Source organism: Scyliorhinus torazame, chromosome 18, assembly GCF_047496885.1.
Source record: "Scyliorhinus torazame isolate Kashiwa2021f chromosome 18, sScyTor2.1, whole genome shotgun sequence".
Lineage (NCBI taxonomy): Eukaryota > Metazoa > Chordata > Chondrichthyes > Carcharhiniformes > Scyliorhinidae > Scyliorhinus > Scyliorhinus torazame.
The window spans coordinates 134132217-134148834 of NC_092724.1; the positions used below are offsets into that span (position 1 = coordinate 134132217).

Here is a 16618-nt window from a genome sequence, read left to right on the forward strand (position 1 = left end):
TTATCGCACGCGTCCCGTAATTGGGTCACTGTTAAGGGGGTGGAATATAGAAATTCCACATCGTCCGATGTGGCTGTGCGGTGGGTGGTTACATGGTTCATTGGAGCTTGAACTATCTGCTGTGTGGGGGGTTGGGGTGCTTTTCTCTTTTGTGGCTTTCCCTGCGCATATGTTCCCTGAACATATCTCTGCGCTGTTTCATTCAATTCTTCCCAATCAGGGCCGTCTTCCTGATCTAATCTTTTTCTAAAGGTTTCCTGAAAACCTTTCTGAACAGAAAGCAGTGATTGCAGCTCTGCAATCTGCTTCCGGCACTTTGCGTGGTCTAATGTGCTTTGTCTTTGTTCTGTGGTGGCAGCATGGAGTGCTCTCAATGCTGCCTTGAGGTCACCACACTGTTTCTGTAATGCCTCTACCTGTTTTTCCCTTTCTTCTCGTACCAGGACTGCACGTTGCGTGTCCTGATAGGCCTTTTCGTATTGAGACTGGAAGCTGCTTAAGTGCGCCAGACAAGACTGGTGAGCCCTTTTGGTGTCATCCACCTCTCCATCTTTTGCTGCCAATTTCCTTCTCAAGTCTAAATTCTCCTTTTCTACCTCGCTTACATCGACCTTACTCATCCGATGTATGCCCTCTACTTCTTTCCGGAGAGTCCTACCGACCTCCTCTGTGCCTCGCAATTGTGCCAAGCAGGGCACGATTGCCATCGGCTTGCGAGCTTTCCCGAAGCTCTTTTTGTGGATCTCGCTCAGGTTCCCCCACCAAGTATGTCCTATACTCCCGGGACCTGATTCCTCGTTGTCACAGAATTCATTCCAAAGGGGCCATCCTTTCCCTTTGAGATATTTCCTGATCTCTTCCTCCCAAATGGGACATTGTCCCACTCGACTGCTGCTGGTCGCTGCGACTACAAATTCCTCGGGGTTCATTAGGCGCTGCATTGTCTGCATTGCCACCTTTCCTATCCGAATGCTTCTTTTAAATTTGCAACAGGCGAGCTAAGGCGGTGCTGTAAATACGGGTATGGCTTTCGCTACTTTCCGATACACAAACTTCCGACATTTTTGACGCAACAAAAATCTATCAGTTTTACCTTATAGCCCTGTTAGTTACGCATGCATACACACACTTCCGAATTATGAGTATTGATCAGAACTGCTTGAACACTTGTGGTTTTCTGTTTCCAATTGTATCTCTAATTCAAATTCTGGGTTCTCCCGGAGTGGTTTTCCACTTCTAGATCGGGTCCCGTCAGGATGTCGCCAAATAATGTTGCTAACTTTTGCCTTAGTTTAATTGCTCTGTTTTATCACCTTTGCTCTTGAGTCGCCAGGTATCTTTCTGATACCGCCACGTGGTTCAAGTCCGAGTAATGATCAATAATCCAATACACCGCTTAGTAAGATTTAAATCAAAGCACATTTATTATACACAGTAATCATTACTCATGTACAAATTCTACATCTAAGCTACTTCTACATCTAACGGGCCAATACGTAACTTGGAACTGGCCCACCAGGTCAGGGAAACAAATGGCCTTTCGTTCGGGTTCTGAGCCTGCGGGATTCGAAGTTGGTACAGATTGGTAGCTAGGAGCACCTATCTCGTAGCGAGCGTTGAAGTAAGACTTACTGGATATCGGCGGCGGCTGAACCGGTCACTGTCAAGGGTTGGTTCGCGTTGCTGAGTGGCCCAGTCAAGAAGAACGATTTGAGCTTTATTCTTATAATCCGCGGGGGCTTCCCGCCTTTCGGGGCGGACCCTGTACCTGGTTCCAAGTGATTGGACTTTGTCCCAATCACTTGGTTCGATTTTCTCCAATGCTGGAGCGGTTCCCTGATCGATGGGCGGTCCTGAGGTGGTCGTTCACCTCCCTTTGTGTAGGCTTCTGCTGGCGCCAAAGAGTCTGGTTTGGCTTTATGTGTCTAAATGTTGCTCATTGTTCCCGGGGATTGCTCATTAATATGCAGGTGGCTGGTGTTTTGTTATGCTGATGGTTGCTGGTATCGACCAGAGGTAAATACACACTCAACCTGCAGCTGCTCATTTGTGTCCTGTTGGCTGACTTTCCCATCAGCCTTCGCCGTTCGCCATTTTAAATCGGGAGTTAGCCAATTTAAATCGGGAGTTAGCCATTTTAACCGGCTACACTAGCCATCTCTTTTAGCACTCTGGGATGCATTCCATCAGGGCCAGGAGACTTGTCCACCTTTAGCCCCATTAGCTTGCCCATCACTATCTCCTTAGTGATAACAATCCTCTCAAGGTCCTCACCTGTCATAGCCTAATTTCTATCAGTCACTGGCGTGTTATTTGTGTCTTCCACTGTGAAGACCGACCCAAAAAACCTGTTCAGTTCCTCGGCCATTTCCTCATCTCCCATTATTAAATCTCCCTTCTCATCCTCTAAAGGACCAATATTTATCTTAGCCACTCTTTTTTGTTTTATATATTTGTAGACACTTTTACTAACTGTTTTTATATTCTGAGCAAGTTTACTCTCATAATCTATCTTACTCTTCTTTATAGCTTTTTTAGTAGCTTTCTGTTGTCCCCTAAAGATTTCCCAGTCCTCTAGTCTCCCACTAATCTTTGCTACTTTGTATGCTTTTTCCTTCAATTTGATACTCTCCCTTATTTCCTTAGATATCCACGGTCGATTTTCCCTCTTTCTACCGTCCTTCCTTTTTGTTGGTATAAACCTTTGCTGAGCACTGTGAAAAATCGCCTGGAAGGTTCTCCACTGTTCCTCAACTGTTTACCATAAAGTCTTTGCTCTCAGTCTACCTTAGCTAGTTCTTCTCTCATCCCATTGTAATCTCCTTTGTTTAAGCACAAAACACTAGTACTTGATTTTACCGTCTCACCCTCCATCTGTATTTTAAATTCCACCATATTGTGATCGCTCCTTCCAAGAGGATCCCTAACTATGAGATCCTGAATCAATCCTATCTCATTACACAGGACCAGATCTAGGACCGCTTGTTCCCTCGTAGGTTCCATTACATTCTGTTCTAGGAAACTATCGTGGATACATTCTATAAACTCCTCCTCAAGGCTGCCTTGACCGACCTGGTTAAACCAATCGACATGTAGATTAAAATCCCCCATGATAACTACTGTACCATTTCTATATGCATCAGTTATTTCTTTGTTTATTGCCTGCCCCACCATAATGTTACTATTTGGTGGCCTATAGGCTACTCCTATCAGTGACTTTTTCGCCTTACTATTCCAGATTTCCACCCAAATGGATTCAACCGTATCCTCCATAGCACCAATGTCATCCCTTACTGTTGCCCGGATGTCATCCTTAAATAACAGAGCTACACCACCTCCCTTACCATCCACTCTGTCCTTCCGAATAGTTTGATACCCTCGGATATTTAACTCCCAGTCGTGACCATCCTTTTACCATGTTTCAGTAATGGCCACTAAATCAGTCATTCACGATGATTTGCACCATCAACTCATTTACCTTATTCCGAATACTACGAGCATTCAGGTAAAGTACACTTAAGTTGGCTTTTTTACCTCTGTTCTGAATCTTAACACCTCAATCAGTAACCTCTCCTAAGTTATATTTCCTCTTAACCTTTCTCCTAATTTTCCTTGTCGTTGAACCCATATCTTCATGTAACAACCTGCCGCTTACCATTAATGTTTTCACTTCCCGTTTTATTCCTTTTAGTATTCCTGGTCCTATTCACTGAGCTCTCCTCAGTCACTGTACCTTGTACTGTCGCCCTTTTTGATTTTTGACTATGGCTTCTCTGCCTTACACTTTCCCCCTTACTGCCTTTTGTTTCTTCCCTGTTTTACTACCTTCCAACTTCCTGCATCGGTTCCCATCCCCCTGCCACATTTGTTTAAACTCTCCCCAACAGCTCGAGCAAACCCCCCCCCCCCCCAGGACATCGGTTCCAGTCCTGCCCATGTGCAGACTGTCCGGTTTGTACTGGTCCCACCTCCCCCAGAACCGGTTCCAATGCCCCAGGAATTTGAATCCCTCCCTCTTGCATCATCTCTCGAGCCACGCATTCATCCTATCTATCCTGACATTCCTACTCTGACTACCTTGTGGCACTGGTAGCAATCTCCTGAGATTACTACCTTGAGGTCCTACTTTTTAGTTTAACTCCTAACTCCCTGAATTCAGCTTGTAGGACCATGTCCCGTTTTTTTACCGATATCGTTGGTGCCTATGTGCACCACGACAGCTGGCTGTTCACCCTCCCCCCTCAGAATGTCCTGCAGCTGCTCCGAGACATCCTTGCCCCTTGCACCAGGGAGGCAACATACCATCCTGGAGTCTTGATTGTATCCACAGAACCGCCTGTCTATTCCCCTTACAATTTAGTCCCCTATCACTATAGCCCTGCCATTCTTCTTCCTGCCCAGCTGCGCAGCAGAGCCAGCCATGAACCTGGCTGCTGCTGCCTTCCCCTGGTGAGCCATCTCCCTCAACAGTATCCAAAGCGGTATATCTGTTTTGCAGGGAGATGACCGCAGAGGACACCTGCACTGCCTTCCTACTCTTGCTCTGTCTTTTGGTCACCCATTTTCTATCTCCCTCAGTACCTTTCACCTGCGGTGTGACCAACTCGTTAAACGTGCTATCCACGATGTCCTCAGCATCGCGGATGCTCCAAAGTGAGTCCATCCTCAGCTCCAGAGCCGTCAAGCGGTCTAACAGGAGCTGCAACTGGACACACTTCTTGCACGTGAAGGAGCCCGGGACAGTGGACGTGTCCCTGAGCTCCCACATCGCACACGAGGAGCATGACACGGGTCTGAGACCGCCTGCCATGTCTTAAACCTTCGGTTAACTTCAACAATTACAATTCCCCCCCAAAAAATATTTTTTTTTTTTAAATGGTAAGAGAAGAAACAGAGGGTTAAAACATGCTGCTGTGCAGATGGACCTGGGTGTGCTGGTGCACGAGTCGCAAAAAGTTGGTGTGCAGGTGCAACAGGTGATTAAGAAGGCTAATCGAGTTTTGTCTTTCATTGCTAGAGGGATGGAGTTGAAGACTAGTGAGGTTATGCTGCAATTGTATAGGGTGTTGGTGAGGCCGCATCTGGAGTATTGTGTTCAGTTTTGGTCTCCTTACCTGAGAAAGGACATATTGGCACTGGAGGGAGTGCAGAGGAGATTCACTAGGTTGATCCCAGAGTTGAGGGGATTAGATTATGACGAGAGGTTGAGTAGACTGGGACTGTACTCATTGGAGTTTAGAAGGATGCGGGGGGATCTTATTGAGACATAAAATTATGAAGGGAATAGATAGGATAGATGCGGGCAGGTTGTTTCCACTGGTCGGGGAAAGCAGAATTAGGGGGCATAGCCTCAAAATAAGGGGAGGTAGATTTAGGACGGAGTGTAGGAGGAACTTCTTCAACCAAAGGGTTGTGAATCTCTGGAATTCCTTGCCCAGTGAAGCAGTTGAGGCTCCTTCTTTAAACGTTTTTAAGAAAAAGATAGATGCCTTTCTAAAGAATAGAGGGATTCGGGGATATGGTGTATGGGCCGGAGAGTGGAGCTGAGTCCACAAAGATCAGCCATGATCTCATTAAATGGCGGAGCAGGCTCGAGGGGCCAGATGGCCTACTCCTGTTCCTAGTTCTTATGTTCTTATGTAAACAGTACAGCTTCCCCCAGCAAGCCGAGGGAGAGATAGCCAAGGTAATCCAAAGTTTATTGATCCAAGGAGTGATTCGACCCGTAGCATCGATGACCAATGCCCCAATTTGGCCAGTAAGAAAACCAGATGGTTCATGGTGACTGACCATCGATTATAAGGAATTGAAGAAAGCTACCCCATTAGCAGCCCCCACCATTGCCACGAGTCCCGAGACCATGTTAAAACAGGGACTCCAGTCGAAACTTTTCACGGTATTGGACATCAGCAATGGCTTTGGTCCATACCACTGGACAAAGCATGCCAGTATAAATTTGCATTCACTTTCCAAGGACAGCAGTACACGTGGTAGTGCCTTCCACAAGGCTTCCACAACTCCCTCTCCATTTTTCACAGACAATTGGCAAACGGCTTATCTAAATTTTCCCACCCTGAATGCCTTGTTCAGTATGTGGATGACTTGCTCCTCCAGACTGACACCAAGGAAGAGCACATTTAGCTTCTTTCGGAATTATTAGGACTACTCACAACAATTGGGTGCAAAATTAACCCCAAGAAAGCCCAAATCCTCCAGGAAAAGGTCACGTATTTAGGTACGGTCATCACGCATGGAAAGCGTAATATAGAACACAAACGCATCGACTCGTTTGTAAAATTGCCCTTGCCCCAAAACGTTCATTTTTAGCACTGGTTGGATATTGTTGAAACCACAGAGACGGATTCGCCACAAAAGCAGCCCCACTTTCCGAGCTCTTAAAGAAACAGGCCCCATGGAAATGGCTTCCCCAGCACACGGATGCCGTGGATGCATTGAAACGCACCCTGATCACAGCCCCCGCTTTGCAAGCCCCAGATCCACACTCCCCCTACGCGATAGAGGTAGCGACCACCGACTGGACCCTTTCGGCCGTACTCCTGCCGGAAAAGCAGGATATTTAGGACCCGTAGCCTATGCCTCATGAGTTTTAGATCCAATAGAACAGATTTTCAGCCTGCGAAAGGCACCTGCTAGCAGTTTTCTGGGCGGTACAATACTTCTCGTACATAACCGGACTCAACCCCATAACCATTTTGACCGAGCACACCCCGACATAGCTTTTATTGGACGGCAGACTAAAAGACGGCACAGTACAGTAAGCCAAGTTCAAGCAGCGCGATGGACCCCACGCCTACAAGGACACGACATTACTGTAAAACGGACAAAAACACACACGTTTCTGGCCGGCAATTTGCACTATGCAGGAACTCCACATGAGTGCGAGATCATAGCCCCCACGCACAGTACAGGCCCCTTTGTTCCCAAGTCGGTACCAAAAAAGAGGCATCCGACCACAGACGACCCAGCCCACAGACAAAGCATTGAGAATTTATGTAGATGGCTCCTCCACAGTCCTTGATGGAAAAAGGATCACAGGATGTGGTATCTGGCCGGTAGTAGATCCCCAGAATGCTGATAATGGTGCATTCAACTGTGCTAGTGCCATTGAATGTCATGGGGAGATGGTTGGATTCTCTCTTGTTAGAGGTGGTCAATTCCTGGCATATGTGAGGCTCTAATGTCACTTGTCAGTTCTCAGCCCAAGCCTGGGTATTGTCCAGATCTTTCGGCATATCGTCAGTATCTGAGGTGTCACAAATAGTGCGAAACCTTGCGCAATCATCCCACTTCTGACCTTATGATGGAGAGAAGGTCATTGATGAATCAATTGGTTGGGCCTAAGACACCACCCTGAGGAACTCCTGCAGTGATGAACTCCTCAGTCCTGTGACTGAGATGACTGACCTCCAACAACTACAACCATCTTTTTTGTTCTAAGTTGACTTCAACTACTGGAGGGTTTCCCCCGATCCCCCTTTGCTCCTGTTTTGCTAAGGCTCCTTGATGCCATACTCAGCCAAATGCTGCCTTGATGAGGGGGTCACCCTCCCCTCTTCTCTTTTGAACGTGCTTTGTCCAGGAGTTCAGCTCATTCATTCATGTTAGGACCAAGGCTGCAATGAGGTCAGGAGTTTAATGGCTCTGGCACTGAGCAGGTTATTGCTGAGTAAGTGCCACTTGATAGCACTGTTGATAACATATGCCATGAATTTGCTGATGATCGAGAGCAGATTGATGGGGCAGGAATTAGCCAGGTTGGATTTGTTCAGCTTTTTGATTGTGGACAGGAAATACCTGGACATTATTCCATATTGCTGGGTAGATACCAGCTTTATAGCTGTACTGGTATAGCTTGGTTAGGAGGCATGCAAGTTCTGGAGCACAACTCTTCAGTACTACTGCCAAAATGTTGTCAGGGCCCATAGCCTTTGCAGTATCCAGTACCTTCGGTCGTTTCTTGATATCACATGGAGTGAATCAAATTGGCTGGAGACTGGCATCTGTGATGCTGGGGATCTCTGGAGGGGCAGAGCTGAATCACTCACTCTGCACTTCTGACTGAAGATGGCTGAAAACCCTTCAGCCTAGTCTTTTCATGATTGGCTGTGGCAGGACTGCAGAGCTTAGATCTGATCTGTTGGATGGGATGACTTATATGTTGTGGTAGTCTGTGTAGAAGTATTACGGTACCTAGTAATGCTGGAACACCATTGGTAGATAATGTATGTTTCCCATTGGTCAAGCTGTATGGTAGCTCCGCCCTGCTAGGCAGGGTATAAGAGCCCGTGCCGCCCAAGCAGCTTTCTTTCTGTACCTGAGCTGCTGGGGGAAACATCTAGCTTATTAAAACCTTCAGTTGGACTACAACCTCGCTTTAGTAGTCATTGATCGTGCATCATGCCTATTGCATACTGCTTCTGTGTTTGGCATCAGGTTGACACATCAATATTAGTTATGCCTGGTGGTGATCCTGGAATGTCCTCCTGTACTCTTCATTGAACCATGGTTGGACCCCCAGTTTGATGGTAATACTAGAGTGGGGTGATAGGCCGGGCCACGAGTTTACAGATTGTGGTTGTTTACAGTTCTCCTGATGATGATCTGCAGCATCTAATGATTGCCCAGTTTTGAGTTGCTAGGTCTGTTTGAAATCTATCCCATTTAGCTCAGTGGTTATGCCACATAACAAAATGGAAGCTTTACTCAATGTGATGACGGGACTTGGTCTCCATAAGGACTATGCAGCGGTCACTCCTACCAATATTGTCATGGACAAATGCAACAGGTAGATTGGTGAGGATGAGGTCAAGTAGTGTCCCCCTCTTGTCAGTTCCCTCACCATCTGCTACAAGCCCAGTCTCGCAGCCATGTCTGTTATATGACAGAGATGTAATATACATACTACTCATTTATCTTGCCGAGTTGTATTTAACTTGATGATAAACAGGCAAAGTCTTCCAGTCGATGACAAATTATTTATTGAGTAACAAAATAATATACTTGTGAGTTCTTTCACTTTAATACTTTGACTCGTAATAGAATTAACTAAGATTAGATTAAATTAACAATTAATACAATACACTACATTCTGAGCTGGTCACGTCTATTCTCTAGCTGCACTACACACACACTAACACTAAGAAAGAGCGGGAAACACCTTATATAGATCCTGTTCGTGTTGCTATCTAGTGATCATCTGACTGTGCTGACTGCACATTAACTAATCATGTATTAACGTATACAGAGATCACTACAATGTCCTTTAAGACTCTGGATTGCTAGTTCAATATTACCTCCGCGCACTGCGTCCCACTCGGAAATGTTGGCTTACCTGATGTTATTTCCATTACCCTGGACCAAAGAGGGTTATCGTGGGTTAATAGATCACGTTGGTCTCAAGCAGGTAGAGCTAATTCCCCCCAACCGCCAACCCTCCCCATCCCAATTATTTAACACAATATCATGTGTGGTAAACACCACTGGTAACACACTACGTGTATTACGGTACTGCCACTGTACTACAGGTACCACAGTAAATCCCAGCCTGCTGGCTCCTCCCAGCAGGCGACGTATAAAAGTGTATGCTCTCCTGCGCTGCTCCCATTCTGGTTCCAGCTGCAGGAGGCTCAACATCTTGTGCAATAAAGCCTCAATAGTTTCACCATTTTCGTCTCATGGTCATTGATGGTGCATCATCACGCTTAAAGTTTTCCATACTTTTCTTGAATTTTTCACTTTATGGGGAGACATTTAAAAAAAATGAAAAGTTGCAGCAAAGTTCTGCCCTAAAAAAAAAGTTGCAGCAAAGTTCTGCCCTGTAACCATCATGGGGGGGGGGAAGGTGAAAGAATGTTTTTGCCCACATTGTGTGAATTAGATTGGGAAGAAGTCTAGTCCTCCAAGTGAGGTGGCGATCCAGTTCAAAGGCAGGACAGCACTTCCCCAGCTGTTGTGAGCTCTTGCATGTTTGCTGGCTGCTTGTTGATCCTTAAGAGAGGGGGGCAGGGGGTGTTGGAAACAAACAGTGCTGCCAGCGAGCACGGTGTGAGTGAGAGAGAGTTTGGGGGCTGTGACAGCGGGGGATCCCAGCAGACATGGTCCTGGACCTGCCCCACAGCAGCTCCCCTGCCCCCGGGGGCTGAGAGACTGAGCAGCAGACGATGCGTTTACGTGGGAGCGCAAACAGTAAACTCTGTTTCCTGCTCTCCCTCACCCTCTGCGCCTCTCTGCTGCTCCTGATGGGACTCCAGCAGTGGGGACCCTCGGACCTGAAGCTGTCGCGACCCCTGCGGCCCCCCAGAACCCTTGGGAATGCAACCCGGGATCGAGGCATCTCCAGGCAGGAGAGCCGGACGGGACGTCCCTCAGCCGGGAGGCTCATGAGCGACTCCCCCGGTGCCGCGGGGAGGGAGCGGAGCCGGCACCGAGCTGCCAAAGCAGCCAAACTCCTTCTCCGCACTCGTGTCAGAGAAAAGGGGCTGCAGGGCTTTGGGAGCGATCAGCTTGGTCCTGGAGCCGAGGAGAAAGCGGCAGCGCTGCTGTGGGACGCCCCCCTGCACAGCAGCAGCAAGCATAAAATGCAGCTCAGTGACATTTTTATTGCTGTGAAAACGACTCGGAAGTATCACAAAGCCAGACTGGACCTGCTCTTTCAGACCTGGATCTCACTGGTACAGGAACAGGTGAGTGTGCTTTGTTTGGGAGCCCTTCACATACAGTCCAGATTTTGCTTTGTTTCTCCAGAATTTCCCCCCCCAGCCCAGAAGGAGCTGGCTAGCTGACTCCATTCCACAGTCACTGCTGTGCTTGTGTTCTGGCCTCTAGTGAATCATTTTTTAATGTGAATCCTGCTTGATTGTGGAGGCTATCACAATCGACCCTGATCCTATCATCAACTAACATCCTCACAAACACACACACATATATATATATATATATATCAACAGGGATCTTGATGAGGAGTGGATAGCCTAATCGATTTCCCTCACCTAAGCTCTGTGATGTTGTGACTACTTGAAATCATTCTGCTGGCATCTTTGCTCACATCCACTAAGTCAGCAGAGAACAAGAACCAAGCCAGGATCTGTATGAATCAATTCCAAACTGTTTAAGACCGTTATTCAGTATATAGCAGCTTCCCATTTAATTTAGTCAAGCCAAAAGTTAATGCTTGAACCTTGTCTCAGAAGAAGACATTTTTCAACGTGCACGATGCAGTAGGTAACATATAAAAACCTATTTGCTCCTAACCCCATCCAAATGTTTGTTTGACCCTCCTGTAGTGTTTCCCAGTTACTACTGGTCAAACCAAAATACTTGTGAGCAGAGAGGCGTGTGAAAAATATGCTGTCATCCATAGAGGATCTGTTTTCATTCTGTCTCTCCTCACCCCTGAAATAGTTTCTAACATTTATATAATGGCAGGAACTCTCCATTGAGTGTCAGAATTGCAAAGCCAATTCTAATTGGTATTTTGTGGAATATTAATAATGCTGTTATTTATTTCCTAGGGGTGGCACTCTTCCTCCAAGAAGCAGTAGCTTGTTAGGATCATTTAAAAAGTATGTTATCATTGTACAGGAGAGGTAATGGACAAAACTGAACCATTGACAATTTTTTCAGAGAACCCATAGAACCCACAATGCCGGAACATTGCAGAAGGAGGCCATTCGGCCATCAAGTCTACACCCACCCTCTGAAAGAGCACCCTACCTCGGCCCACTTCCCCACCCTATCCCTGTAACCCCACCTAACCTTTTGGACACGAAGGGACAATTTAGAATGGCCAATCCACTTAACCTGCACATATTTGGACTGTGGGAGGAAACCAGAGCACCCGGAGGAAGCCCACACAGACACATGGGGAATGTGCAAACTTCACACAGTCACTCAAGGCGGGAATTTAACCGGGGTCCCTGGTGCTGTGAGGCAGCAGTGCTAACCACTATGCCACTGTGCCGAGTACTTTTAATATGTTGAGATGAACAAAATCCTCGTGTCTTGTCCCCCGAGATGTTTTTTTTAAAATAACATTTTATTGAGGTATTTTTGGTACAGTAACAACAACAAAATAGACAATATATATGAAACCATAAACATAGTGCAAAAGCCATTCACCTTTCGTACAGGTCCCACCCTTATTACCCCCCTACTCTAACCTGAACTACTCTTTCCCCCCCCCCCCCATCTGCTGACGATTAATTTTCCGCGAAGAAGTCGACGAACGGTTGCCACCTCCGGGTGAACCCTAACAGTGAACCTCTCAAGGCGAACTTAATTTTCCCCATACAGAAAAAGCTAGCCATGTCCGATAGCCAGGTCTCCGACTTTGGGAGCTTTTTGTCCCCCGAGATCTAATTTATGTTGTTTGCCTGGTTATATTTGTACCATTGCATTTACATCTTGTGATTAGCCAAACATTTAACATTTTAGTGCAAGTCTTTCTGGCACAGAGCAACTAGTAGGCTTTTAAAATGCACTAACTGCTTTAACAATGTGATTTATGTGAGACTGATGCAGTTTTATCTCAGCTGATTACTTAGTTTTTTGTACTGGATGTTTTTTGTTTTACTAGAGGGCGAACTAGGGACTATTTGCCCTTATTTATATTAATAAGTAGAGTCATCACCATGCCTGGTTTGATGCCGTGAATTTTCCGCCACCCTCACGATGGCTACTATTTCAGCAACCACGGAGAAAGCTGCTCTTGACAAGACGAGCTGCTTATGGCTCTTGCTGATATGGGAGTTCTTCAATCTGTCACTGGTTGCAGACTGGTTAAAAACAAATTTCAAAAAAAGTTGAGGTAGCTCCTCTTCCATTGATGCTCAATAATTTGACATCTAAGAAAATATTTTGCAACTAGAATATTTAAGAAAGACAGAATTTAATCCCTTGCAGCAATCTTGCAGTGGGACCGATCTATCTGACTACGTTCAGGTTGTAGAAATGCTTGTATAGTTTCTGTTTACATTCTGGTTACTTAGGGTGGAACACAGTGGTTAGCACTGCTGCTTCACAGTCCCAGGTTTGATTCTCGCTTGAGCCACTGTCTGTGCGGAGTCTGCACATTCTCCTCGTATCTGCATGGGTTTCCTCCAGGTGCTCCGGTTTCCTCCCACAAGTCCCCACGTGCTTGTTGGGTGGATTGGACATTCTGAATTCTCCATCAGTGTACCCGAACAGGTGCCGGAATGTGGCATCGAGGGGATTTTCACAGTAACTTCATTGCAGTGTTAATGTAAGCATACGTGTGACAATAAAGATTATTATTACTTCAGGATAACTCCATCCTTTTGCGGTTGTGTAGAAATCTAGAGGAGATACGAAGAAATCCAATATCCTTTACTACTTCAAAACATGATTAAGGCAGCATTTAAATCTAACAGTTACAAGCTGGACGCTCAGGATCATCCCTCATCCCAACTTTAGGGAGGTTTTGGGCAGCACGGTGGCGCAGTGGGTTAGCTCTGCTGCCTCACGGCGCCAAGGTCCCGGCTCTGGGTCACTGTCCGTGTGGAGTTTGCACATTCTCCCCGTGTTTGTGTGGGTTTCGCCACCACAACCCAAAAAGATGTGCAGGCTAGGTGGAGTGGCCACGCTAAATTGCCCCTTAATTGGAAAAATGAATTGGGTGCTCGAAAAAATTTTTTTTTAAACTTTAGGGAAGTTTTTTATTCTGTTTTTTAAAATTTAGTGTACTCAATTATTTTTTTTTCCAATTAAGGGGCAATTTAGTGTGGCCAACCTACCTAACCTGCACATCTTTGGGTTGTGGGGGTGAAACCCATGCAGACATGGGGAGAATGTGCAAACTCCACACAGACAGTGACCCACGGCCGGGATTTGAACCCGGATCCTCAGCGCCACAGTCCCAGTGCTAACCACTGCGCCGCATGCCGCTCTGACTTTAGGGAAGTTATCAGTTCAATGCTGGCCTACTAGGTTGGATAACCCATTAGAATTCCCCATTTTTATTTACACAAAAAACTGGATCAACCACATCTACAGAAAAATAGCTGGATGATTTGATATAAACTGTGGTTTGAATGTTTCAATTGATTTTGAGGAGTTGTTTAAACCTCTGGAGATTTTGATGTTGGTCATGTACAAGATTACAGGAGTGAACAGTCTGAAGTGTCAGATTTAGTCGCTAGCAGCCCTTGTTTCCCCGTAGACTCCTGACTCTCCGGTTTTAGTATTTGTTTTCGGCAAGTAGAGGCTCCAAATTGAACAAACTATGGTTTTATATATTGGAACGGTATGGCTTGTTGCAGCCCTTTGGAGCAGTTCCATACAGTATCAGATCATTGTACTCAACTGAAGCAAGGGGTATAAAATAACAAAATTCAAAGCATGCTATGTTCTCAGAAAATATATGTGAGAGTAAAACATGCAAAATCAACAGGAGGTTCTCTGCTGTTTTGAATGGGAAGCCCCCTAAACCCCCTTTGCGTGTTCGCAATCACTGTTTTTGAACTGAATCGAAAGCCCTAGTCTAGGGAAGAAGTGTTTTATTTTCAATGTCCCATTGTTTTAAATTTATTTTTCTTTGTTCAGTTTCTACACCTTCCACTCTCTTTCCCTTCCCCCATCCCCCACTGGTTCCTTTTTTTTTAAATGAATGCCAGATGTCAGTTAATGCTGAGGACTGTCAGATTACAGAAGTTCTGTATGAGGAGGCATATTAAGTTTTTGCACTGTTTCTGTGAAGAGATCTCCCTCACCGTCAGTGAGGCAGGTACGTGGCCACAAACTGTTGATTTCTTCCTTGCAGGAAAATGAACACAATGCTAATTTAGTCAGATGCTTTCAGATCTCTTTCAGTAAAAGGATGGATAGATTTGTGACAGGGTTGAATGTTTAATTAATGTTTTCGGAAGAGAAGAAATATTAGCCATCCCTTGATTTGTCTTTGTTAGTTTTGTCACGGCACCCTGGACCAGTGCACGGTCAATTCCAGCCCCACTTGACCTGGAGTCGCCACACAATTTAAATTAACTCTTAATTTTTAAAATACCTGAAGTCTTTTGTCTTTGGCTGCCCAATATCTACAGTCATCAGGTTTGTAAATTTAAACACAATTAACTTATTAATAACAACTATAATTGATTAGGCAACAAATACAACTGGCTAACTACTATCATTTATAACCCCCCCCCCCCCCTCTTTAACTTGTCCCACCTTCTACACACACAAACGCAGACAGACAAACGCAGAGGGGAAAGAGGGGGTGTAAACATAATACTAAAAATAAAAGGATAAAAGTCTCTGTTTCAGATGGATGTCTTCCAGTTAGATTCTTTCAGTCTCGGCCTCCAGTTAGATGAGATCTTTGCTTTCAGTCTGTAATGGGTTTTACTATAGACTCCTCAGGGTCTCAAGACTTCTCTGCAGACTCAGAAGCAGCATGCAGGAAACATTTGGGAGAAAGCGAGAGCAACACACAGCCTCTCCTCTCAGGGTCCAAGAGCTTTCTGCTGGGTTCTCTGAATAAACTCTAACTGGCAGGACCCAATCACTGCCTGTTGCCAGGCAGAATACGGTCCCATGCCAATTCATTGGCCACCAACCAACCAATGAAACCGAATCCTTCTAATCTCCCTATTTTGCAACTTTTGAGTTCCTCACTTCCCCTGCCCAACTTGAAGGTATGTCTCCATTGAAGATCCATGGACCAAAAACAAGTTTTTAAAAAATAAATAAATTTAGAGTACCCATTTCCTTTTTATTTCAATTAAGGGACAATTTAGCGTGGCCAATCCACCTACACTGCACATCCTTTGGGTCGTGGGGGGGCAAAGTCCACGCAGACACGGGGAGAATGTGCCAACTCCACGTGGACAGTGATCCAGGGCCAGAATCGAACCTGGGAAATCGACGCCGTGAGGCAGCAGTGCTAACCACTTACCGTTTGTCAATCCAAAAAGAGAACAAAATTAGGATTAACGGTGTTCACTTAAATTTGACAATCCACACAGAAGGGGTTTAGTATTAATTCCAAACATTGTATGTTGAGGAAGGATGAATCTAAAGCTAGCCTGTATCTTAAAACAGACTTATTGGCAAGACAGCAAAGTAATGGCACAGACTATCCCAGTTCCTCTCCGACACCCAGAGTGAACTGATTTATATTATCGTGCAATTATTCTCGAATTCTTCCCCAGCTGGGGGCAGCTGTGCTTAATTATCAACTTGAAGCATATATTCTATTGCAGCATCCTTTCAACATTAACATTTAGTTCTGGGAAACCCTCTAGATGCACTTTCCAGCATTGGCTGTAATGTACAAATTGAGTCAACTGATTTGAGGCATAGAGGTGCGTTCTGATCACACGCAGTGAAACTTCCAAACTTTATAGAGCAAAAGGGAAAGAATGCGTTGCCACGGCACAGTGTAAAATTCCTAAATGATTGACTGAAATGTAAAAGAAATGCTCCAAATAAATCCCCGGATGATTTAGAATCTGTAGCTGTGGTATCAATGAGTGAAGTGGCATTCCAGAACTGTTGCTGTGAATTAGATTGAATTATTTGAGATAAAAAGAATATCTGTGTGTATTGGAAATTTGAAAGGAAAATCCTGGAATGTGGAGTA

At 45.4% G+C, this 16618-nt stretch overlaps 1 protein-coding gene across 1 annotated transcript in view; it reads left to right on the forward strand.

The window, feature by feature from the left end:
- Positions 1-10003: 10003 nt before the first annotated feature.
- The window catches only part of rfng (RFNG O-fucosylpeptide 3-beta-N-acetylglucosaminyltransferase), a 64103-nt gene continuing 57488 nt past the window's right edge, over positions 10004-16618 (forward strand). The window contains exon 1 of the mRNA XM_072483416.1: positions 10004-10703. Within this exon, the coding sequence (XP_072339517.1) occupies positions 10182-10703 (522 nt within the window). The 5' untranslated portion in view covers positions 10004-10181. The remainder of the gene's footprint in view (positions 10704-16618) is intronic.